The following is a 26,428-nucleotide window of genomic DNA, read 5'->3' as shown; positions in this document are numbered from 1 at the left end:
AGGGCTGAAAACCAGTGATGGAGCAGCAGCTAGAAAGCTGATACAACTGAGACCCTAAATTTTCCAACCCTAGGAATGATGGGCTGAGCTAATACCTTAACTCACAAGCTAACGTGTTTACATTTTCTTCATTAAGACATCCTTGATTTATTTTAAAGAGGAAAGAAAAATATAAATGAAGGCTGAGGCAAGTGCAAACTTACATTTCACATTTCTCAGTATATCCACGTCCCTGGCAGCTTCTGGAAGGAACCTTATACCAAAGAATTCTTTCAATGGAAATTACTCAAGCTTGCAAAGGCGGCACTGCCACCTGGTGCTTTGGGTGAGGCATTTCAGATACGTTGAGGTTTTTACAAAGACTTTTCCTATGCCAGCCCCCTTGGACTTCAGTAATTGCTATCTTTTTTTAATCAAGATACTTACTATCATGTAATTTTGCCCTTTTTAGTGACAAACCAACTGAAATACTACAGACTAAATCCAGCCATGCCTCCTGTTCCTTAGTATCTAATTTTGAATAAGAGGAGTAGAATTTCCTTCTAAACAGGTATCTTCCTATCAGCAAGGAGTCTGTAAATCCCAAATTAAGGCAAGGACCATAAATGCCTTTCTGAACAAATGTGCTTCTGTACACAAAATACAATCTTGCTCTTCCCTACACTTTTTCCACCACTGGAGTTTGCTAACACACCCATGCTTGGAAGGCTAAATTGGGACTACAGAGAAGAGAATAGGATGTATCCTTATATGGACACAGTAAATAAGTTTCAGTCTGACACAGCACCGAACAACTGCAGCAGAGAAACTGAACTAGCTTTAAAACAATACTTTCATCTTTAATTCAAAAATACTTTTTTCTGCAAGTATAGTAACACAACATAGTTTTGCAAAATATAAGTTCTGAAGCAGTGCCTGAAATACACGAGCAAAATAGCATCTTCTCAACACGAGGAATTCTCTCTAGCTACAACCATTAACTGATGATTGAAGCTAGACAGAAGATTATGTGCACAACCACACAACTGACAGCTACAGAGCAGATGTCTCTAGTGTTGCCTCCTCTTTGCAAATGCTAATACAGCTGACACTGTGTTAACTTGTTTTCTTCACCCTCCCCGTGAACACAGAATGAAAATGCAAAGTAGTTCTTGGAAGATCACAGAACAGGCATCTGCTTTGGATCAAGATCGTTGGCAGAAACTTCGAACCAAGATCAACAGCAAAAACTGTGCTTGCCAAAGAGTCACAAAAGGCCTTGCTAGGGCTGGGGAAAGCCAAACATGGACTGTACAAGAACTTGTACAATGTTTTCTTCTACAAGGGATCTCTATTGCCTGTGAAGGGATCTCTATTGCCTGTGAAGTTAGCCAAAGCAGAAAACACTGCATGGGCAGTCCTATGGACTGTAAAGGGTTACAATGTACAACAGTCTCTGCAGGATCCAAACCATATTCATGAACACCTACCAGCCATTCTGGTCCATGTACTGTAAAACACTTTGACAAATCAATCTAGCTGTTCCAAAACTGTTCCACTTGTGGCATGAAATAATGTATACTTACTTACCTGTAGCACAGAAATAAAGTTTTTCACTTTATTGCCATGCAACATATACACCAAAAATATGGTGGCATATCATCTGAAATGTAATCTAGGCAGTGAATTTAGCTACAAAGCTCCCACGCAGGACCTCAGAAACATACATACATAGTTTAATGTGCAACTCATCTGAAATGAAATGTTTGTTTTTTCTCCTAAAGTAAAAAATATAAAATTTCAACAAGAGAAGATGTAATTTTCCCTCTTGCAAAATTAGAAAATACTATTTAAAAGAACATTTTTAAACAGGAATGCTCTGTAATACTTACAGAGTAGGTCATGTTTTGCATTGCATTACAATTAAAACATTAATTGTAATCAGAGAGAGTCTTCTTAGCTTTCAGACTCAAAAATATGTCATTCATAAAAACTCTGGATTTCTTGAAATAAAAAAAAAATCAGTTTGTAGAAACTGAACGTTAATTAAATGGGAAAATCCTGACTTGTTTCAGCACTTCAGCTTTGAATATGCAAGGATTTTCTAACACATTGAGCACATGTTTACTCAGAATTTCAGAAGCATTTTGCTCCTTACTTTTTCTTATTTTTAAGTACTTACAGATGATGAGCTAGCCTAAAATGATTTCAGGTGCAAATAGTCAACATTTTGGGCAGATTTTTACACAGAACTTCAGAAGCATTTTGGTCCTTTTTCTTATTTTGAAGTATTTATAGATGATGAGCTAGTCTAAAATGATTTCAGGTGCAAATAATTGGTCAAAGTGGAAGAAATAAACTTTTCTCACCCAGATTATGCTCTTCTTTTTGTCTCTTTTCCCATTTTGTGCTGTCCACATAGGCTGCAGAAAGAAGAGATCTTCTACCTAATGCAAAAAAAAAAAAAAAAAAAAATCATTGTGTATGCCAGGCTGCCTAAACAGTTCTAAATAAGCATATCAATTATTTATCAGACACCACCTTTTTTCTGACCCATTTACTGATTTGGCACAGCTGTCAGCAGCGCTACCAAAGCAGTTTGGATTCCTTGTGTCTGAAAAACCCATTTGCCATTTTTAAAACAGAACAGTTCCCCCTCAAAAGTTATTTTCAGCGTGCAACCAATATTCCCAAAACTGACCTGTGTATTTAAGAAAATAAGAAATTCGTAAAGGTGGGGAAAAACAAACAAACAAACAGGATATCTTCTTTGTTCACATGGCCTTTTTTCATCAAATATTAGCATTTAGTTAGAAGTAGGCAGAAAATTGTAAACAGAAGGAAAGACTATGCAGAAAAAAGGCTTTTTTTGTTGTTGTTCCTGGCTGAGTTTTTTTTCTGCCTCTACAGAACAGTCTCACTGGAAATGATGCTAGATGCTCATATACAAACACTCCATGTCTGATCAGCTCTTGCTTACAGCTCCTATTAAACTTTTTTCTAGCTACTGTTTGTACCTTTGAAAACTGCTCAAGGCTCTCTTCTAGTTTCTGAAGCAAAATAGAAAATATTTCAGTTGGACTAACGTGGATTATGTTTGCTCATCCCGGACAGATGATTTGGCCTTAAAGATGCATGAAGAACATCTGGATAAACTTTGCTTAAGAATGAAGAAATACTTGCAGAAGCAGAAAGTTGCAGAAATTAATCTTAAGAAACATGAAATGTTTTAGAAATAAATGTTGTTAAGTTTCACAGAAGTCCTAGTGACTACCTTAAAGTCCTTATCTGAAAACCTATTTGCTAGACTGAAACTCTGAAATTCTTGGGTGTGTAATAATTTTCATCCTTTACCATTCTTCAGATATAAATGTATACACAGATACCCTGCTCTGAACATCTGTGTAAATATTTGTCAAAATGACCCAGCATACAGTTCCACAGACAGGCTACATGACTATGTACACAGCTTAATTAAACAGTTAAGGAGAAAAAGACCCATTACTTTTAAAGACGCTTTTCATTATGTTGATAAATGATGCATATAAAATATCTGCTTCTTTTGCCCTTTTTTCTTTTTTTGATAATTTTCTGTATGTTCATTCACAGCTAAGGATGCCACTTGGAAGTCCAAGCATCTAACGCACTATTTTTTGTAGACAAGCAGCCATCTGACAGCGCTTCCCTCAGGTTAGCCACGCTGGAAGTCACATTTGTGCTCTCCATGGTGGTTCACTTCTGAGCAGCTACTACACCAGAAGAAAAACTGACATTTCTGTAACATTTCTCACCATTTCTGAGACAGGCTTTTACTTACCAGGAAGGAGTACAGAGGACTTCTGCTAAGGGAAGTTGGAAAGGCACTATAAAATTACACATCAATACCGTGTTTCAAGGAAACATTGTGGATTGAGTTCAGTTCTCAAATGTGGTGGGGGATTTTTTTTTTATTATTTGTTTCTTGGGGGGGTGGGGTGTTCAGTTTGTTTTGCTTCTGTTGTTTGTTTGTGGAAGGACAGCTTATCAAAATCAACTATTTTGACTGTGATTTTGACACCTTACTCATTTTCTGCAAAGCTTTGACTGCCTACCAACCTCAACGCATCCTCATGCTAATTCCCGTGACCCAGAGCAGCAGGTGCTGTTCACCTACCACCTCGGCCAGCTGCCCCGACACAACCTTGCCCACCCTTCACGCCGCCCCCAAACCCCCCTCCACCTCCCCATCCCCGCACCACAACCACCCGCGAGCCGCCGCGCGGCGCCCCGGCCCTCGCAGACCACCACAGCAAGCGGCCGCGGCCAACCCCGTCCCGTCCCCGCCGCAGCCCGTCCCCACACCGCCCTCCCCCGCCGCCGCGGCCGAGCACCGACCTGCCGCAGCGCCCAGGGCCTTCCCGCTCCGCAGCGCGCCTCGCACGAGCACGGGGGCGGCCATGTCGCCGAGGGCGGGGCAGGCCTGCGAGCGCTCCGCCCCCGGCAGGCCCGGGCACAAAATGGCGGCGGTGCTCGCCGGCGGCTCCCAGCGAGTGATGCGGGAGGCGGTGCGGCGCTCGGCGGCTCGTCTGCCCGCCCCGGGGTGCTGGGGCTGCGCGTCCGGAGGTAGCGGGGGCTGCGCGGTGGGGAGCGGGCAGCGGGATGGCGGGCGGCGGCGGCACCGGGCTGGGAGTGCGGCCGGAGCACTACGGCTCCCAGCATGCCGGGCGCATGCCGCCAGCCATATGCCTGCCGGGAGTTGTAGTTCCTGCGGGAACGCCACGAAGTATGAACTTAAGAAGGGGTAGAATTCAGTGAAATAAATTCTGGAAGGGTAAAACTCTGCTGCCCAGAGCTCGCCGCTGACGTGCGGGGGGCGAGGGGCACCTGCCTGCTCCCAGCGCCAGCCCCAGAGGGAGTCCCAGCTTGGGGGGGCGGATTTCAGCGTCGAGGCAGCGGAGAAGGCCTGTGGGGAGCAAGTGTTGGTGTCACCCGGGGTAATTGGTGCTGCGCTACCCGCTGGGGTTGCTCCTTTTCAGTTTAATGGAAAATGGGCCACTTTATGGATTCTGTTTCCTTCAGGTTTCATGAAGTGTGTCAGTAACGTTGTTTTTTTTTGTTTGTTTGTTTGTTTTTAAATTGGTTGGAAACAGCAGTGCTGAGGTACTAACGGGCCAACTCCTGGTCTTACCCCTGCCGTCAGAGTGGTTCCAAAGAGTGTTTATCAATAACGGTGATAGGCGCTTTATATAAATAAATATAAATATATATATATATATATATATAATTCTATATAAAAATATATAAAAATATATATAATATAAATAAATAATAAAAAATATATAAATATATATATATATAAAATTCTTCATTTACGCAGAATACAAGCATTTTTATTTCTGTGGCTTGTTAATATTTTGCTAGGCAAATGTAAAACTTGTATGTAAGCTGCGGTCAGTGCTTGTCTTGTCCCTTCCTGATGAGAATCATTCTTTCACAGGCTGAAAACTTGTAAGAGTAGATCGTGACAATGTAAGCTGTTACAGTAAGAGTTGATTGTGACAATGTAAACTATTACAGTGACTCTGTTGCCAAGTCATTGGTTGCAGGTAGAAACCTACAGCTGGAGAGCTGGGTTTGTGGCAGCAAGAACTTGGCAAACAACATTTGCATGACACTTTTGCTAGCAGAGCTTACAAAACAGAGCTGTTGGGATCAGCGCCCAGCGTTAGTCTTGAGATTCTGGTCTCAGTGACTATATTTCTTCTTTGGTGCCTGCACAGCCCCAGAACTTCACTACGTTTCCTGAGTGTTACTACAATCCAAATGATAATCTTTGCATTTCCCTCTACTGCCTTCTCAGAGCATTTGGAGCCTCTGGGGCAGGGCATTCTATAGTAACAAGGGCAGCACATAGGAGGAGGGGCATTGTGCCTCTAGTGAGTTCTCAAGAACAAAGAACTGGCAAGGAAAATCCTTAGGAAAGCATGGCAGATCTTACTCTTCTGCAGAATCTACTTCTGTCTTGGCTAGACGAGAGTGGAATGGCATCTCCAATTTTTCTTTTGTACCTCCAATAAATACATAAGTTTTTGCTTTTGCATATATTCACACTGGAAAGCTATGACATAACTGTTGTGGTTTTGTGTGTATTTTTTGTTGGTCATGTGAGCAATTCTTCCAGTCTTTTTTTTTTTTAGTGTTGTACTACTCCCATTAGCCTGGCATCGCACAGTAGTTAACAGCTCTAGTTTTAAAATGTGAAGTTCCATACTATTAATCCAGTTATAATGTAAAATTCAACCTTTCTCTTTTTCTCTTATGGTAGGGAAGCGGTATCTGCTAACAGAAGATGATCTAAAGTTACAAGAATTTCAGCAGACAAAAGTGGTAATTAGAAATGAAGTTCATGGCAATAAAGGTACCTATATTTCTTTGATAATCTCCATTCTCAATTTTAACATGAGTACTAGAAAACAAGAAGACAGTCAAAGCCATTATAATATGACATAAAATTGACCACATTCAAAGCAAGAGCTTGTGTTTTTTTCTTCCAAATTCTTTGTTGCTAAAATTTTCTGAAGATCTCAGGCTTTGTAGAATGAAATGACATTAGTTATTCTGTCTTGGAAAATGTGGAGAAGCTTTCAAGTATAGAAGGTGCTTACGTAAGACCTGAAATGTTTGTATTCTTACATTTCCAACTTCATCAGACAGCCTAATAGAAAGTATTGCTTCGCTTCAATATATGAATCATGCTTCAAATACATCTTCAGCAGAGAAGCTTAATACAAAGCCTTACAGCTACTTCTCTGTCCAGAGAAGAGCTGTGCCAGTAATTGCTTTAATCTGCTCTGTGAATTTATTGAATTAATTCTTAGCTTTTTCCATTTTACTTCATATAATTTCTCAGTTGTATATCTAATTCTAGATGACATCTGTAAATTCTGAATACGAAAAACAAGTAAAGGTTTCCCAAACTGATTGAGGAGCAAGATTTTCCCTCATGGGGATTTTGTCATGCTCGTTTAAAGTATATACAAATTTCATTCTTTAAAGGGAATAAATAAAACCATAAATCTGCTCTTAAAATTTAAGTATGGTTAGGTAGAAGTTGACTTCTTGCACTTTTTTAATCACATGCAAGTGTTCTGGTGATACAAGACCTTTTACTGTGACAGTTGTTCCAAAGGGGGTGTGTGTGTATGTATTATCTGTACATATATATGTACATTATATATGTATAGGTGCAAGGAAGGGACACACATCAAATTTAGTTTTGTATACATAAGTCTTCTGCAACAGAGAGGAAGGTAAAGTCAGAATGACAGTTTTCCTATATGAGGTAATACCAGAATTTAAATCAGGCACTGACAAGTTGTAATGTTATTACAATTTGCTGTAATGATGACATACCTATATTGGGCATGATTTATACTTAAGACTGATTGACCCATTGTGATAAATTCAATAGATCTTGCTAAAACAGGTTTGTAGAAGCCACATATTCACAGTTCACCTTTGTATTGTGCAAGTGTTAGTCTCTGAGAACTGATGAAAACAGTGTGCTAACATATTTGTGTGCATGTGTACATGGTTTTTATATTCAGTGTTTAGCCTTGCATTTGAAAGTTGAAAAGTAATTAAGGATCACAGTAAACTTCAGTTTAGAAATGGAAAACACAGTAATATCTATCCTGTTACACAAAATACATAAAAACTATTCTTTACTATAGTTATAGAGTTATACTATTATAGTTAACAGCTATGGATAGAGTTGTAATATTATAATAGTTACACTGCTAACTACAACAGCTAAGCAATTAACTACAGTTGCTACAGTAACTATTGTGTGTTCTTTACAAATACAGTTTGGATGCCAGGTTTTTAAGTTTTGGTGCATCTTTTAGCCCATCTCAAACATGCGTATATTTACTTCTATACACTTGTTCTTTTGACTTCACAGGATTCAGCACTGCACCTCAGTCTTGAGTAAGGACTCCTACTTGCATGTAGCAACAGATATGCATCCAAAAGCTGAATATGTTGTTCTCTGTGCTCTCTTGGGCAAAGAGAAAGATGGGCAAGCATCTTTCTTCTATGTAGAAAGTCTGAGAGAGCTGGGGATGTTCAGCCTAAAGTAGAGAAGGCTCAGGGGTGACCTTATTGCAGCTTTTCAGTACTGAAAGAGGGCTTATTAGAAAGATGGAGAGCAACTTTTTGCTCAGTCAGATAATGACAGTACAAAGAATAATGGTTTTAAACCAAGAGACGGTAGATTTAGATTAGAGATTAACAAGAAATTCTTCACTCGGGGTGGTGAGACACTGGAACAGGTTGCCCAGAGAAGCTGTGGATGCCCCTTCCCTGGAAGTGTTCATGGCCAGGCTGGATGGGGCTTTGGGCAACCTGGTCTGGTGGGAGGTGTCCCTGCTCTTGGCAGGGGGGTTGGAACTAGGTGATCTTTAAGGTCCCTTCCAACCCAAGCCATGCTACTACCCTTCTTTGCATTGGAGGTTACTAGTTTGGAAACAGTAGCAACCAAGGAGCTGCTACATAAAAGTTCGTTTGCCTGTCCAAGTAGGTGTGCGGCTCCAATAAAGCAAGGGGGTTTCCAGGTGATACACATGATTTTAATCTAGTGTATGCCTGAATCAGAGCCTTAAAATTACCAGCTGGTCCTTGTGCTTGCTCGGCTATAGGAGATACATTGTGGACAGAGAAGTGTCTTTTTTCAGGGAGAAGGGAAGAAACACTAAGTTTATGGCTACGTAAAGAAATACATATATAATGTATGAGACTTTTTGTTTGCATCAGTTATGAAAGTTTGTAATCTTTTTTGTACTAACAGTGTTGAGTAGAAGTTACTGTGGTAGTTTGAATGTTGGATGGGATTGTTTTTTGTTTTTAAAAAAGAGATCCAGACAGCAAATGTCACTTTAAAAACTTCCTTCCCCTTTAATTTTTTTATTACCTGACATATTCTATACCATACACATTGGAATTAATTTCACAGTAAATATCTGAGTTTTCCAAGTCTGCTGTGACTTCTGGGTACACCTAGGCATGGTTCTCTGTGGGAAAATTTAATACCTATTTATTGTTTGTTTTTTTTTTAAAAAAAAAAATTTTGCTGCACTGAATCTCCATATTTCAGATACAGAGTGTGAAACACAGATAATGGAATTGTATATGGACTGCTGGTATGTGCTTTTTTTTCAGATCCATATTTTAACAGTATTCAAGAAAAATTAAAGAAAAATGGAAAGATTCTCAAAAATGAATTAAAAATTTTACTGCACTTATGTCAGACTTCAGCTGATGTGGAACTAGCCAGAAAAGTTATTTACAGGTACGTTTAACAATCCAGGTAACACTGTTTTCTCTCTTTATTTTTCACTTTTATTAGGTCATTGCAGGTTATATCTGCAGATGAGGACTTGCCCTAATTCAGTGGCAATTTGCACAGTTCCTTAAACTAAGGCTATATTTTCATTTACTTTGGATCTTCCAACTATTCAGAGACTCTCAGATCAAAGGAGAGGGAAGGTATAGGAGTGAACTGATGTTCTATTGTATGCAGAACAAATGGTGAACCACACAGAAACACCTGTTTATAAGCTGGTCTGGACCTAGCAGTAGCAGGTCAGGACATTGTGAGAGTCATCCCAGCAGTTATAGTGCAGGAACTATGAAAAAAATGCATTTTTTCTTTTTTTTAGTGTAGTAAAGAAAACGTTGAGGTATTGTAGCAGGTACCACTGCTAAAGTAGACTGCTGCAACTTTGTGTGCTACTGCTCTGTGAATAGAAGGTAAAGTAGCCGAGAGGTTGGTAGAAGAGCTGCATTTTTTAACTAATTTGATGTGGGTGTCTTGACTGAAAATAGAAGAGAGAACTTATTACTAGTTCACTTTATTAGTTCAATCATAACAATATTTTTCCTTAAAATGTACCTCCTTTTGTATCTAAATGCTATTGACTGCTGCAGATAGAAAAGCATGCCTCTGTCATTGCAGCTGTAGATCATGCTGCCTGTTTGAAGCTGTTTTACCCTGGCAAATTCGAAGCCTAGTGTGATTAACTCTTTTGAGTCTTTCCAATAGGTACCATGAACAGAATGGAATCACAACTTTACGTGATTTTAAATTTGGGCCCCTCTTTATGAGGCTATGTTATGAGCTAGACCTTGAAGCACCTGCAGTAGAACTTATCAAAGATCAGGTAATTTCCTCTACATATTTCAAAAATATCCTATTACCTATTACTTCAGTATGAGTAATTATTATGTTGTGCATGAGCTCAGAGGCTTGAACTGTATCCCTTGCAGTTCAAGGATGTCTGCAACATTATTCTAAGGATGTAGATTATATGTTTTTTATTTTAAAAGTAACCTGAAAATGAAAGAACAATTATAAGAAAACCAAATGCTAGTAACTGATTTTTTTAATTATTGTACTTCTGTATAATTGCATCATTTTGTGATGGTTTCGCTCGGGTGGGTGACCGAGCTCCACCACAACCGCTCTCTCACTCCCCCTCCTCAAAGAGGAACAGGGAGAAAATACGATGAAAGGGGCTCAAGGGTTGAGATAAGGACGAGGAGATCGCACTGTAATTATTGTGATGGGCAAAACAGTCTCAGCATAGGGAGATAGTAAGATTTATTGCCTATTACGAACGAGCTAGAGAAGTGAGAAACAAAGGAAAGAAACCAAAAGCACCTTCCCCCCCCATCCACCCTCTTCCACCTCCTCCCCCCTAGCGGCGCAGGGGAACGGGGGAATGGGGGCTATGGTCAGTCTATAGAAATTCTTCTCTGCCGCTCCTTCTTGGTCACCCTCGTCCCCTGTACTGTGGGGTCCCACCCACGGGATGCAGTCCTTGCTGAACTGATCCAGCGTGGGCTTCCCACAGGCAGCAGCTCTTCAAGAACTGTTCCAGATATGGGTCTGTACCACGGGGTCCATCCCTCGGGAGCAAACTGCTCCAACCTGGGTCCCCCACGGGCAGCAGCTCCTGCCAGGTCACCTGCTCCTGCGTGGGCTCCTCTCCACGGGCTGCAGGTCCGGCCCGGAATCTGCTCCGGCAGGGGTCTTCCACAGGCCGCAGTCTCCGTCAGTGCAGGGCCACCTGCTCCACCGTGGTCTCCTCCACGGGCTGCAGCGTGGAACCCTGCTCCACCGTGGTACTCCATGGGCTGCAGGGGGACAGCCTGCTTCACCATGGGCCTCACCACAGGCCGCAGGGGACTTCTGCTCCGGCGCCTGGAGCACCTCTCCCCCTCCTTCTTCACTGACCTTGGCGCCTGCAAGGCTGTTCCTCACTCCTCTCACTCTCCCAGCTGCTGTGTGGCGCAGCGTTTTTTTTTTCCCTGTCTTAAATCTGCTCTCACAGAGGCGCAAACAACATCACTTATTGGCTCAGTTCTGGTCAGCAGTGGGGCCCTTACCAAACATGGGGCAGCTTCTAGATCCTTCTCACAGAAGCCACCCCTATGGCCCCCTGCTACCAAAACCTTGTCACATAAACCCACTACACATTTCAATACTGCTAATCAAAAAAAGTTTTGATTAAAAATAATTGCTCAGAAAAGCACTGTTTTCTTGCATCCTCTGTTTCCTGCATCCATACTACCTAGATCATACTTGGAAATGAACACTTCTGAGTATTTATGTAGCAGTCCTCTGAAATCCCTTGGGTTGTTTGCACCAACAGATTTATCATGTTACTCTTTACTTCAAATTCCCCCTGAACCTTGTTGAGGTGGTATGATTTGCATCAGCTCAGGGACCTTTCCATAGAATCATTAAGGTTGGGAAAGGCCTCCAATATCATCTGGTTCAACCATCACCATACTACCTCTGTCATCCTCTAAACCGTGTCACTAAGCACCACGTCCAACTTGTCCTTAAACGCTTCCAGGGATGGTATTTCCACCACTTCCCTGAGCAACCAGTTGTAATGCCTGACTGCCCTTTTGGAGAAGAAATGGTTCTTAATTTCCAACCTGAACCTCCCCTGGCACAACTAGTTACCTGCAAGAAGAGGCTGACCCCCAGCTCCCCACACCTTCCTTTCAGGCAGTTGTAGAGAGCAGTAAGGTCTCCCCTGAGCATCCTCTTCTCCAGACTAAACAACCCCAGTTCCCTCAGGCGCTCCTCACAGGACTTGTGTTTCCAGTCCCTTCACCAGCTTTGTAGCCTTCTCTGGACACAATCCAGGGCCTCGATGTCCTTCTGGTACTGAGGGGCCCAAAGCTGAGCACAGTACTTGAGGTGCAGCCCCACCAGAGCTGAGCACAGGGGGACGATCATCTCCCTGGTCCTGCTGGCTACACAATTTCTGATCCAAGCCAGGATGCCGCTGGCCTTCTTGGCCACCTGGGCACACTGCTGGCTCATTTTTATTTCTGAAAAAACTTAATGACCTGTTGAATATTTGTAAAATTCTGTGTACTGTTATGACAAACATTAATCATATCCAGCATCGAAGACATGTAAATGATTCTGTGCAACAATGCTGTTTTCAAAACTCTCTGCGGGCCAGTCGAAAGTCAGCTCTATGATTTTAATTCATCAAGGCATGAGATGTACATAGCCAAAAATGGGAGAGGTATCACTTGTCTGCTATTCTTAAATGAGGGGTGTGTAAGCATGTCTAGGGGTTTTGGTTTATTTGTTTGATTGACTGAGGTCTGTGTCATCAAGAAAAGTCCAGTATCACTCGTAGAACTTAGTAACTGATGGATAGCAATATACCACAGTACCACTTCTTCAGACTCTGCTGCAGAAATTTTCCTAATGCATCTGACATTTTATTTGGCTATTCATGTTCTCCCATCATGCAACAAGCACAGTGGCATGTAAAATATACTTGTTATCTGTTCTGCTACTGTGTTTGTTATGACGTAAGCCCTTGTGTTGATCTGATTATCATTTGATACTGTGATTAGCAGAATATTCTTTCAGTTTCATAGTGGTGGTACCTTATCCTAAAGGTACTGCTATTCAGCTGCAAACTGCATATCTGCTAGGTTTTTAGAGTTGCTATTAGAGACTTCTGCTTGCATTAACTTGAAGGTCACAGTCTGTCATTGGGGAAAAAAAAAGTGTGAATCTCTGGAAAACATTTGTTTAAGTGTGCTTTTGACTATACTGAGTCACTGGTATTTTAGAGGTTACTTGGCAGAGGGACAGTTAGGGAACACAGAAAGTTACATGTTAAAATTACAAAGATTGAGCTCATTCCAGTAGAAGGACTTGATAAATGCTGCACACAATAATAATGCTTGTCCTAACTTTCTTAAAGCTTGCTCTGTTTGTATGTTTGTTTTTCTACAGAATTTGCGTGGTTTTTTCTCAGAGAGTACATCATTCCATATTTTGATGACTATGTTGTTTAAAAAGGGCCAATATGAAAGTAAGTACTGAGTTAGCTAATGCAAACATGTTTTGAGGATCATTCTTCCCTCTATGTGCGTATGATTGTTATAAAATACTGACAAGGTTTTAGTGGGCCAAATACAAATCAGCATAGATGCAAAGTAGCTGCAAGGTAGTGTGTAATAAAAATAGAAGGCTTTACCTGTTCCATACTTGCAACAGTATTTTTACCGTCTGCAGTTCTGCAGAATTGTAATTATGCTGCGGGATTTTTTTCCTTAAGCTTTTTTCTCAGAAGGCTTAACTTCTCTTTGGTTGGTACTTTCCCATAGCTTTTCGGTTTCCCTATTCTAAGTTAGTTTTGTGTGGCTTTTGGAACAGGAAGTTCTCCATCAAATTTTGCTGGCAATTCTGTGTTTTTGTGTCAGAGTATCCTTTGGGAAGAGTATCCTTTTTACTTTGGTAAGAAAACAGGCTTATTTTCTCTGACTAGTGTACACATACAGAGTGGTTACTGAAATATTTAAGGAAAATGCTTAAAATCAGAATTTGGCCCTATGTGAGGGTATGACAGGGAATCATCTGACTTGACTGATAAGAGTATGGAGTAAGCTTTTCAAACAAATTACTTCATTTGGAATATGTTGAAAGGGTAGCACTTGGTCAGTTGTTGTTTAGCAAATCTGTCCAATGCTTGTCTTAAAGGCTGAGACTGAGCCACTGTTTAACTAGATTAGAGCCTGGATGCAGTGTTGTGTTGTAATGAAACATGCTTTAGTAAAGAGCTTTTAGATAGTTTGCTGAAAATGGTAGAAGGTTTGGGTGTGTGTTTAAAAGACTGTTGTCTTCATTCTGGGCAGTTAGGAAGAATGAGAGTTGCTTTGCCAAGTATCCAGAACTTGGTTTTAGGTTTGTGTCAAGATAATGGAACAGTAAAACCAGGTGCTAATGTAGATGGAAAACCTGCTACTTGGGAAGCATTATTACATCCAACTGACCCCAAATTAAAGTTTTTGAAATATTTTAATTTGAAAAAGTTAATAGATTTCAGTTGGCATTCTTCTTTTGAAGTAGATTTACTGAGTTGATATCACACTGATTTTATTTTATTTCTTCCTGTAATTAAACATACAGCCTGACATGTCTGAAGGAAATAACACTACTGTGTTTTTGGCAGGTGCTTTGGAAGTTCTGGGAGAAATGAAAAAACAAGGTATACCTTTCAACAAAGAAACCTATCTACTGGCATTTGCAATATGCTACAAACTGGTAAGTATTTTCAATTTACATGATGAAGCATTTGAAATGCCTCTTCTGTCTTCCTCTTTGGGGATTTTGAAATTTACATGTGTTTCCAGTTATGATTTCATAATTAATACAAATCTTTTAGACATATTTAAGTCATAAATTGCTTCATTGTTCACAATGTTTTGTATGTATATGGCTTCCCATAAAAACTGTTGTCACACACTGAATCCCCCAAAATTACAAGAACATAAATATTAAGAAACAAATTGGATACAAACTTTGATTAACTGTTAGTATTCTCTCTCTGGGGTCTGTGCCAGGGATGTACTCTGTGCTTGAGCCACAATATTGGATTTATAGTCCGGCTTCTCTGGGGGATAGGATATATATGACATGTTCTGTTTGTCAGACATCTCCCATCCATTTCTCGCCCTCTCCTCCATTTCTACAATTGCACCCAAATTTGGCAAGAGTTAGAGTTGTCAAAGACAGTCTGTTCCCACGTCCCTGACAAAAATGTGCAACTGGGTCCAGAAAAGAAATGTAAATGAATGCCTTCAGTGAGAGGCATCTTACTTCCCCTTGAGCTTAGCTGTATTTGTAGTTTGGAGAAAAAGGGCATGAATGCAGTAAGAAGCTAGGCTGCGTAGGTTCTACAACTGTTTCCCTTTTGTAGCAAGGTGAGATTCTCAAACTTTCTTTTTTTAATCTTCCTCTCCAGATTAGAATGAATTCAGCTATTTGAAATATTAACATAAGCCCTTCCCAAACTCAGTAGGAAACTCTTTTTCAGTTTCCCCATGTTTTTAGAAAGAAAGACACTGGCTGAGAAGTTATACCACTTGACTAAGCTTCCTCAGATTTCTCAGTTAACAGTACAATGAAACAGACTACATATGTGATAAAAATGAGTTAGCCTAAAATTTTAACTGTGCAGTAATTTCTGTGGTGCTTCTGAAATTCTCAGTTCTAATGAATTGGTGCTGCTTTTAGATCAGGAGAAATAGAAATAGCCATGTAGCTGTGGTGTCTATAGACTGGGGCAGTAGACAAAGATCTGTGTAAACTGTCTGCAGTTAAAACCAGTTGGAGATTGATAGTTGCAGTTTGTTTAGGGATGTTACCAGGTCTACCCAGAGGGTGCTTTCTTTAGAAAGTTGTAAATGTACAAAGACACTGACACTATGCTACAACCAAGTTCATAAGTTGCTTTTGCTGTTAGCAGCCACTTAGCACATTTATGGATACAAGGGTACTCTTTGGTCTACACTCTGCCCCTTCAGGTAAAGGCTTTCAAAGAACCTAACTGTATTTTTCTGAGGTCTCCATTACTCTCTGCAGTAGCTTTACATCCTCTCTAAAATTCTAACATGTTTTTTTTCCATGGCCTGTTGACAGAGGGCTTAGATCCATAGAATACAGAAGAGAAGAGGGTCCTGAGACATGTTTTCTACTACTGGCTCTACCTGTGTTTTCAGCAGAGAATCTGGCACATCATTATTTTTATAACAAATTCATAAAAATGCTGTGGAAATGATAGTAAATTGACACCCCATTGTTTTAACAGACAAAATAAATTTGTGTTTTGTTTTCATTAAGATAAAATACTATCAATAGGGGAATAAGCTGTAGTAACCCTTTATACACTAAAGAGAATTAGACTGTGCTCTTTCTAATGCTTAATCAGTTGATTCATCTGTTAGTGGTAAATACTAAGACTCCAAGTTAGAAGGAGCTCAAAATGTTTTTGCTAGTAGTGCAACATAAGAAAATTCATGGAAGATCTTGAAGGGAAACATCTTCAAGATGTATGGCTGTGTAGTACTTAGCTGCCTGCTGGGTTAAACCACATCACCCAAAGGATGATTCTATCCCTTAAATCACAGCTGCTATTTTGCATTCATGGCACTTTGTACAGTCGTAATAGAAATCAACAGCAAATACTAGGAAGGAACATGAAGGCTGTTATCCAAATCAGTGGTACCAGTTGTTACAAAACCTTTCTGCTGCCAGCTCTCACGTTTGGCAGGTTTTACTTTGTTTGGGGTTTAGTCAGCTTTATTTACCATTTCCAGCATGTAGAGCATTGTTTTTGATAGTTGATGGCTTTTAAAGTAACACACAGATGAACTCATTGCCTTTTACTCTAGACTCTTATTAAAATAGTGGCATTAATGTTATTACCATATGTCATTCATTACAATAAGATGCCAATTATTTATGCCTGTAAAGTTAAGTATGCAGGTAATTCTTGACCTTTGGAGAACTTAATTGTTAACAATGTGAAAATGGAACACTGCTATTTATTGCTTGCCAGCAGTGAAGTTTTTTATGTTGTAAAACAGGCAAATATCTGAGGTATCCCATTAGAGTATCCACTTTGGAAACATCTTGACCTATTTAATATTTAAGAGGGAGGCTCAATCTTTAAGAGGGAGGTTCAAATTTGCATGTGTGCAGATTTCTTTACTGAAATGGTGCTGAATAGTTCAATGCTTAGAAAAAGTTGATTTTTGTTAACTATCAAACGTAGCTTTTAGAATAAAGACCAAAAAATCAGCCTTCTTCCTGATTTGGGAATGATAAGAAAGTGAAAAGGAAAATGTTACTTTAAGTAGACTGTCAGGTGTCATCTGTTTGCAGAAGTCAAAACAATCACGGCAAAGTATAGTTGTTAAAGTAACGGTAGTTATGGTCTTCTGAACTCTGTAGCTCTGAATGTCATCTTTTGGTGTTGTGTTTCACAAGAAGTGCTGCACAGAATCTGCTTGGTTGGATTCAGATATAGATTGCCTTGCTGGCATTAACTTCTGAATGCCTTCTGAATGTGACTGCAACTGCTTACAGTCCTTTCAGATCTCAAGATTAACAAGTGCAACTTAGACTTGAAATTTCTACACAGGACAGCCTGGAGTCTGGCAAAATCTCTGCAAAACTGCTTGAAGAAGCACAGCTAAAAGGTGACTCATTACCACTGCGTGCATTCTACTTTGCCGTGGCGTCTGCTCTGAAACAGGTACAATGCCTTTTGTTTTGATTTGTCCCTGAATCTCAACAGGTTTTTTGCTATATGATAGTCAGCACAAGAAAGCCAACATAGAGGAAGCATAAATGACCTATACACTTACTTTAAGTACTATAACTTTTAGGCCCCTGAAATAGTAGGATTGTAGGTGACTCCCACACAAATTAGGTGTAGAAATTCTGAAATCTAAACCTTTGTCTTCATTCTAATGCACAGGCATTTTGTGCCACTGACAATGCCACATAGAATTTTCCTACCAAACAGATGAGAGTTGGGCCACTGGACTTAGGTATAATCATGGGCCTGGTCGTGCTTAGTGATGGTTTCCTTTAAATAGAATAAAATAATGATGTAAAATATTTGTACAATCAGCTTTTCAAATAGAATAGTTTGGGTTGGGAGGGACCTTAAAGATCATCTAATTCCAGCCATTCTGCCATGGGCATGGACACCGTCCACTAGGTCAGGGTGCCCAATTCATGACCTGGCATTTTCTGGCCAGTTTCCTACCTAAGGCACGTTACATCAATAAAAATTGAATACTAAGCATGCTAGGGAGGTGTACCTCTGTGATGACGTCAGCATGATTTGCACTCTCATGCATTTGTTTGACCGTAGAACAGTTATGTTCCCAGTCTCACTGACATTAGGGTTTCATTTGGCTACGATCTGACTGGCATACTGCCAGAAAACAAGGGATTTAAGGGTAGGTGGTTCCTTGGCATAAGAACTCCAGTATTTGGAAACAGAAGTTAGGCGTGTCCAGTCCACAAGATGAAAGTTCAGATGTAAAGGAAGAACATTAATAAAATATATGTATCTTTAAAAGTTTAAATGTTAAATGTTCGTGTTAAAATGTTCATCTATGGAGGCAAACTCAACGACTATGATATGTATTGGCCATCTATCAGCAGTCATGGTCATCCAGAGAGGTCCCAGATGACTGGAGATTTTCTAATGTGATGCCCATCTATCAGAAGGGTTGTAAGGAGGACCCGGGGAACTACAGGCCTGTCAGCCTGACCTCGGTGCCAGAAAAGGTGATGGAACACGTCATCTTGAATGCAATCATGCAGTATATGCAGGACAACCAGGGTATCAGGCCCAGTCAGCACGGGTTCATGAAAGGCAATTCTTGCCTTACAAACCTCATCTCCTTCTATGACCGGGTGATCTGCCTGGTGGATGAGGGGAAGGCTGTTCATGTAGTCTGCCTAGACTTCAGCAAAGCCTTTGACATGGTCTCCCACAGTATTCTTCTGGAGAAGCTGGCAGCCCATGGCTTGGACAGGTACACTCTTTACTGGCTCAAAAACTGGCTGGATGTCCAGGCCCAAAGAGCAGTGGTGAACAGAGTGAAATTTAGCTGGCGACTGGTCACCAGTGGTGTTCCCCAGGGGTCGGTGTTGGGGCCCATTCTCTTTAATATCTTTATTGATGACTTGGATGAAGGAATTGAGTGCACCCTCAGTATGTTTGCAGACGACACCCAAGCTGGGGAGAAGTGTCAATGTGACAGAGGTTAGAAAGGCCCTGCAGAGGGACCTGGACAGGTTGGATTGATGGGCAGAGGCCAATGGGATGAGGTTCAACATGGCTAAGTGCCGGGTCCTGTGCTTTGGCCACAAAAACCCCATGCAGGGCTACAGGCTTGGGGCAGAGTGGCTGGAAAGCTGTGCAGAGAAAAACAATCTGGGAATGCTAATCGATGCTTGCCTGAACATGAACGAGCATTGTGCCCAGGTGGCCAAGAAGGCCAGCGGCATCCTGGCTTGGATCAGAAATTGTGTAGCCAGCAGGACTAGGGAGGTGATCATCCCCCTGTACTCTGCTCTGGTGAGTACAGAGCACCATGTTCAGCTTTGGGCCCCTCAGTACCAGAAGGACATCGAGGCCCTGGATTGTGTCCAGAGAAGGCTACAAAGCTGGTGAAGGACCTGGAACACAAGCCCTATGAGGAACGTCTGAGGGAACTGGGGTTGTTTAGTCCGTAGAAGAGGATGCTCAGGGGAGACCTTACTGCTCTCTACATCTACCTGAAAGGAAGGTGTGGGGAGCTGGGGGTCAGCCTCTTCTCATAGATAACTAGTGATAGGACAAGACGGAATGGCCTCAAGTTGCACCAGGGGAGGTTTCGGTTTAAAATGAGGAGACATTTCTTCTCAGAAAGAGCCGTCAGGCATTGGAACGGGTTGCCCAGGGAGGTAGTGGAGTCACCATCCCTAGGGGTGTTTAAGGAAAGGTTGGACCTGGTGCTTAGGGATATGGTCTAGTGGGTGACAGGGGTGGTAGGGTGCTGGTTCAACCAGATGATCTTGGCGGCCTTTTCCAACCTTAATGATTCTGTGACTCTGTATTTCTCCACAGCATGTTCTTTAAGGGTGAAGTTTTAATATAAACACTGCCATGAAGAGGTGCTGAAGGAGTTCAGCAGGAGAGTAACATTTGGGAAATCCTAAAGTCTACTGTTTCATAGAATGCAGTCATAGAATGACTTGGGTTGGAAGGGACCTTAAAGACTATCTAGTTTCAACCCCTCTGCCATGGCAGGGACCCCTCCCACTAGACCAGGTTGACCAGGGCCTTGTCCAGCCTGGTCTTGAACACCCCCAGGGATGGGGCATCCACTGGTTGTCTGGGCAACCTTTTCCAGTGTCTCACCACCCTCTGAGTGAAAAAAATCCTCCTCACATCTAATCTAAATCTCCTCTTTTTTGGTTTAAAAATTTTCTCCCTAGTCCTATCATTTTCTGCCTGAGCAAAATGTTGCTCTCCATCTTTTTATAAGACCCCGTTAATTACTGAAAAGCTGCAATGATGTATCTCTGGAACTCTCTGTTCTCCAGGCTGAATATCCACAGCTCTCTCAGCTTTTCTTCAAAGGTGCTCCAACCTCTGATCAACTTTGTGGCCCTCGCTGGACTTGCTCTAACAGATCACCATCCTTCTTGTGCTGGGGACCGCATACCTGGGTGCAGCACTCCAGGTGGGTCCTCACAAGGGCAGAGGAGAGGGGGACAATTCCCTCCCTCTACCTGCTGGTCACTCATCTGTTGATGAAGCCCAGGATGCAGTTGGCCTTCTGGGCTGCAAGCACACTCTGCTGGCTCATGTCGAGCTTTTCATCCACCAGAACCCCAAAGTCCTTCTCCGTAGGTCTGCTCCCAATGAGTTCTTCTCCCAGTCTGTCCTCATGTCTGGGATTGCCCCAGCCCAGGTGCAGCACCTTGCACTTGGCCTTGTTGAACCTCATTGGGTTCACATGGGTCCAGTTTTGTAGCTCGTCCAGCTCCCTTTGGATGGCATCCCTTCCTTCTGTTGTATCAACTGTACCACTCAGCTATGTGTCATCTGCAAACTTGCCGAGGGTGCACTCGATCCCATTATCTGCATCGTTGATAAAGGTACTAAACAGTACTGCTCCCAAGACAGACCCCTGAGGTACGCCACTCATCACTGGTCTCCACCTGGACATAGAGACATTGACCACAACTCTCAGACAGCAGATTTCAGACCAGTTCCTTATCCACTGAATGGTCCACCCTTCAAATCCATCTCTCTCCAATTTGGAGATCAGATTTTCTATGCCATTAATTTGCATACAGCTGGAAGAAATTCTGAACATTCTGTTTCGTATCTGAAGAGTTCAGATTGTTTCAGCCTCTCCAGAGGATCTGGAGAGGTTTTAAGAACTAGAAATTTGGTGGTGTTCACCAATTTGGATGCATGAAATATCATCATTAAGGTATTGTTATGCATTCTGTCTTTTTGCTTGCTGCCTGTGAACAGCACAGGCTGAACAATAGCATCAATGAAATTAATTTATGTGCATGGTGATATGGCTGGGCTTCTCATTAACACTAGGGTTAAAAAACAAAAACTGTCTCTGAAATGACATGAAATGCCCACAGTACTGTTGTTTTTTTATAAAAATCAATTAAAATTCTAGTTCAGCAAACAGAATAGTGCTCCATATTACATGTAACTATTCCTAAAGGTGTATGGTCTTTTAGCAATACATCTTGCTTTGAATAAGATGTATCTTTATCCCAAGTAACTCCTGTTGGTTTAGTAAATATCAGTGTAACACTTACTGTCTATACACATCAATTGGTATCACTCTAAATGTGTATGTCCAAAAGGTTAAAATCTCTGGACAGGATAAATACTGACATTACCATATGCTGCACTTCATTTAAGTATTATGCTTTGTGCCAGACTTCAAACATGAATGTAGTTTTTTCCTCTTATAGGTGTACTTGTGCTCAGTGTTGGTTATATGCTTCACTTTCCTGCTTATCTGAGACCTAAGATCTGAAAATAGTCTTATGTTCTGTAGAGCTAGGTGTCCTGCAAACTCCAGCAGGGGTTATTGCACAGGCTGGATGCTCTATGGGGCCTGTAGGTCTTGGTGAATGTGTTTTAGATGCTGTGTTTTAGATTCATTGACAAGTTGTAAGAGCTTTTTTTTTTTTTTTTTTGAACTTTGATTCACATGCAAGTGCATCTCACTTGTTTAACTGTATTTTTTTTTAATATTTCTAATTCCTTCCTAGAATGATATAGCACAAGCCCAATTTTATTGTTCTCAGATAAGGAAAACAGACAACAAAATATACAATAATCTTAAAGTAAGTATGCTTGCTTTGTATTAAAGTTTTACAGAGAAATATGCTATACTGGACAACAACTCTCATGGGCAGAGGAGCAGAAGGGTAGCTTATTTGTAGCATAAGCTTATATCGGTAATGTTGCTGACTTAGTTTTTGAGCCAACAGACAATTTTTGTTAGGTGATTTGTTCTTAATTGTTAACATCTTCCCCTCATTTTTTAAAAAATCACTTCTTACCATTGATTAGAATGGTAAGTAGGGCAGTCCTGCATCTGTGTGTATAGAGCTGGGAACGATTTCTAGTTATGACACTTGGACTTTGTTTTCGTGCTACAAGAGATTTAAAAAAAAAAAACAAAAAAAAAAAACAGCTCCAAGTAAATGCCTTCCTTAGCTCTGCTCTGCCCACTTCAGGCCTCCTCCAGCCATATGAACAGCAATGCTTTTCTTTAGTTGCATGGTCTATAACTTGAGAGTCTATTGCTTGTGCCCTGTAAACAACCTCTCTAAGCTATGTAAATAAACACTTTATTCCAGAACACATAATGCAGATCCATCAGAGGAGCTCTGCCTCTTGGTTTACCTTTCCACCTTTCCTTTCCCAACAGCTGAAAAAAAAAAAAAAGAAGAAAAAAGATAAAAAAAAAAGTTTTGTGGAAATTGGTAATTCCATCTGGCTTCTGTTCGATTGATTTTATCAGCACAGTATCTAGAAATTTATTTTTGTCCTGCTTTGCTTCATAATGTCTTCCTCAAATAGTTTTTCAAAGCTTTCTTTCTGATGATAAGTATTGTGTGAGTGGTGTGGATTTATTTTATTTTTAAGGTTCTTGTCCAGCTCAGATCTGGTTCACTAGAAGAAGTATTAAAAACATTAGAAGCAGCAGTGGAAATGGATACTCCTCCCTTTGTGAAAAAAATCGAGTTTTCTGAGCAAGTGGTAAGTATACAATAAGGAACTGAATCAGCCAGAAAATCTGACGTCACTGATGTGTGCTGGTCAGGGGTGCAGGCCTGGGGGTGATGAGGCAAGCCCAAGAGGAGGTCAGTGAAGCTTTGCTAAATCTTGGTGGTGTGGTTCAGTTATAGAACGTCAGGGGCCTGAGTTCATCCTACTAAAGCTGCTTGAGTTCTAATGCATTCAGGTGCCAAAGTATCTGGCTGGCTTATTATGTTGTTGGACAAAGCACTTAGCTGTCTTCCCTGTTTTACTGTGGATCTAGCTTTTACAAACTCAAATTTCATCTGAAGGAAGATGAAGAGTTCCCTAGTGGCATTTAATAATTCATTCCCTTGCCTTATATGCTAGTTTCATTTGATGTAAAAATGATTATAAAGTTCTGATGACAGAGGTATTGTTAGCTTGGTGATTTTTACCAAAAAAAAAAAAAAAAGGTATACAGAGAAGTGTGATATGGGAAATAATAACTTTTACAGTATTGATCACTGAGAAGGCATACACACATGTATCCCTATCGGCTTGGCAGCACTGCTATTTTTTTTCCTAGAAGTTATATTCATTTTAAATGTATGTATAGAACAAGATATTTTAAGACCATGTTAGCAATTAAATACTTACACTTCCAGTGCTGGCTGTTAACAAAATAACTGAAACATAAAATAAATACTAGGTGGAAGAGGAGCATGCCTTTCAAAACATAGTCCATGGATGTTAGTTGCTGTGTTTAAAATGAAGTTTTAAACCAGAGTTTGTTTTGTAAATTCATTACAATAAAAGTTGCATGTTTCAATGTTGTGTTTTTATTTTTGTTAGGCAAATTTGTGACAGTTCCTAAGAAGACCAAATATTTGTACTGCCCCATTCCTTCCACAGTAGGATATTGATCAATAACAAATTTTCACAGACTCACTCATTCTTGATCTCATACCCTGCATATGGTATAGCTTATAAACTTTCCAGTGTTCTTTAGTATGAATTCTATTGATTCGTACTGCACATTTAGTGTGGTATGTAATAATAGTTATAATTGTGCTGATTTGGCAAACATACTCCAGGAAGCAATTATGTTGCCTCAGTTTAAATAATTGCATTAATTGGTACTAGGACTGAAAATAGGACAGTACTACTTTGAGGAAGTTTTTAATCTAATAAGCTTTCTCTAATAGGTGTCCAGTGCATTTCCACTGTTGCCCGGTGATGTACAATGAGTGCTGCTTAAAATCCTTCTCCTGCAAGTCATTGCACTAGTGGTGTATCTTATGTTACATACTTTTTTTTCTTTCATTTTGAGTGATAGTTTGTCTTCAGTATAGTGATTGGTTGAAAAATTCACTTGCTGAACTTGTAACAGTTTGTCATTTCTACCCTCCTCAGCTGGCTGCAGCCTCCGAAAGGATGGAAGAAAGCCCTGACCTTTCTGCCAAATTAAGAGATATATATAGCAAACTACAAACTTCAGGACGGATAACCACAAACACGTTGGAAGACATGCTCTTCCAGATTCCTAGTTCAAAGAAGACCCCTGCAAAACTTTTAAATCAAAAACATTTGGGTTATCAGGCTGCTAAACCACTTCAGTCAAATCTGATCTTGGAATAGTTCAATATATGGTGGTAAACTGAAATATTGTTAGCGTCATCTAGAAGCACGTTTGAATAAAATGGCTTCTCCCCTCCTCCGCCATGGGCAATTGTTTAAACTGATTGTGTGAAACTGGATTTTAAATATAGCTTGTGTAGATTTTCAGCATCAAAATTCAAACAACCAATAAGCCATGACAGTAGGTATTTGTGTTTTGTTCTGAAACTGAGTGATCAGAATGGTTTGAAGCCTTTCCTCAAGGACTTAGATCAAGCTTTTCTTTATACTAAATGTCCTGATAAAGGTAAACAAAATAGTATTTGTATTTGATCTGACTTCTGCTGTTCACGATTAAAAAAAAATGCAGTGTTCATCAGATACAGTGTTCTGCCAAAAAGAATAGATGCGGCCCAGAGCATAGATGAAGGAGTATTAAATTACATAGACCATTTTTTCAAATTCTATGCATCTCAAGAGAATCATGAAGGAAAGTAAGCGTCTTTGGGGCCCTTTTTCTAATGGTTCATGGCAGATAGTATGGTAACTGGCTGGTTGTTTTATCACTTGAAGGCGGTTCCTGAGTGAAAGTTACTGCTTTGGAATAATCATTCTGTAATATCGTGTGACTCATAGTTTCAGTTTTTCGGGAGTTTGCAGGTTTTTAACAGTCCTGCTTGGGATCAGCTGGAAATCATTTCAATGCTTCCAGTACAATATGGAAGTAGCTCCCAATCTTTTCTTCATAAATAGGTTTGATACAAGATTTGTAAAGGTTGCATGTAGTCTGGCAAAGATTAATTTCAGAAAGATGAAAGGATGGAGTTACTCTTAAATATATTCAGGTGGTTGCTACCATCAGGAAAAAATAATATAAAACTACATTTTCATATGCAATAGAAGATAGTTTGGCCTATTTAACCTGTTACATTGCAAACATATAAGGTCAATACCATTTAATTACCTTATTTGGCACTTTCAAATATGATTTAATTGCAAGAGGCTGGTTTCCCCTAGGACTGAGTTGTGCATATTTGTTGTTGGTTTTGTTTTTGTTGGTTTTAGTCTGCATTGGTTAGATACCCACCTGAGACTGTATCCTGAAGCCACCCCTATGGCCCCCTACCAAAACCTTGCCACTGCAATCCTACCTGCAGTTGAACTAATAACTTCTGTTATAATTTGTTGTCATTATAGCTTCTGTTCTTTGCTCTCTTGATTGCTGGTTTTCTTGAGATTGATTTTTTTCAGGCTAACTGTTAAGTTGGTTTTTTTTGTTGTTGTTGTTGTTTTGTTTTGTTTTTTAAAGAAACTATACATTTCTTTCTCTTGAGGGAGAAGGGGAATGCTGGATCCATCCCAGGCATGTAACAGGTAACATCACTTGAAAGACATGCAAATAAGGAACATTGGTAGCAAAACAGACCATTTGCCTCCTGCACTACTGCCCCTTCCAAAGCTAAAGGGGACCAGTAAAGTGTGCAGGTATCTGACTCTGGGCTGGCATTCTGCTGTGCCATTCAAGTTATGAGGCTCTGCAGTGAGCAGTCTGAAAAGACTTGATGTTTAAATAACCAGCAACACTTCAGCAGAAAAAGAAAACAGGTAGCCCAAAAGGATTAAAGGGTAAGTTCAAGGGAGTATGGATAAAAACTAAGACGTGG

At 40.5% G+C, this 26,428-nt stretch overlaps 2 protein-coding genes across 2 annotated transcripts in view; one reads left to right on the top strand and one right to left on the bottom strand.

Moving 5' to 3' along the window:
- MRPS27 (mitochondrial ribosomal protein S27) overlaps positions 1–4,502 on the bottom strand; it is a 45,445-nt gene extending 40,943 nt beyond the window's left edge. The window contains exons 1-2 of the mRNA XM_035309723.1: positions 4,354–4,502; positions 2,349–2,426 (exon numbers count right to left, since the gene is read on the bottom strand). Of these exons, the coding sequence (XP_035165614.1) occupies positions 2,349–2,426; positions 4,354–4,417 (142 nt within the window). The 5' untranslated portion in view covers positions 4,418–4,502. The remainder of the gene's footprint in view (positions 1–2,348; positions 2,427–4,353) is intronic.
- On the top strand, positions 4,416–26,195 carry PTCD2 (pentatricopeptide repeat domain 2). The gene is made up of 10 exons (XM_035309840.1): positions 4,416–4,581; positions 6,284–6,376; positions 9,178–9,307; positions 10,061–10,178; positions 13,298–13,376; positions 14,517–14,608; positions 17,490–17,603; positions 22,169–22,243; positions 23,052–23,165; positions 24,561–26,195. Exons 1-10 carry the CDS (start codon positions 4,416–4,418, stop codon positions 24,783–24,785), a joined length of 1,206 nt encoding a protein of 401 aa, XP_035165731.1. The 3' UTR covers positions 24,786–26,195.
- The last annotated feature ends 233 nt before the right edge of the window (positions 26,196–26,428 follow it).

This window comes from Oxyura jamaicensis, chromosome Z (genome assembly GCF_011077185.1).
Source record: "Oxyura jamaicensis isolate SHBP4307 breed ruddy duck chromosome Z, BPBGC_Ojam_1.0, whole genome shotgun sequence".
NCBI lineage: Eukaryota > Metazoa > Chordata > Aves > Anseriformes > Anatidae > Oxyura > Oxyura jamaicensis.
Note: the sequence above shows the minus strand (reverse complement) of the source record. Positions and strands in the feature narration are given on the sequence as shown.

Coding starts and splice junctions, on each gene's coding strand:
- PTCD2 (XM_035309840.1), top strand. CDS start 4,416: ATGTCGCCGAGGGCGGGGCAGGCCTGCGAGCGCTCCGCCCCCGGCAGG. Junction 14,609..17,489: donor TTGCAATATGCTACAAACTG/GTAAGTATTTTC, acceptor ATTTCTACACAG/GACAGCCTGGAGTCTGGCAA. Junction 17,604..22,168: donor TGGCGTCTGCTCTGAAACAG/GTACAATGCCTT, acceptor ATTCCTTCCTAG/AATGATATAGCACAAGCCCA.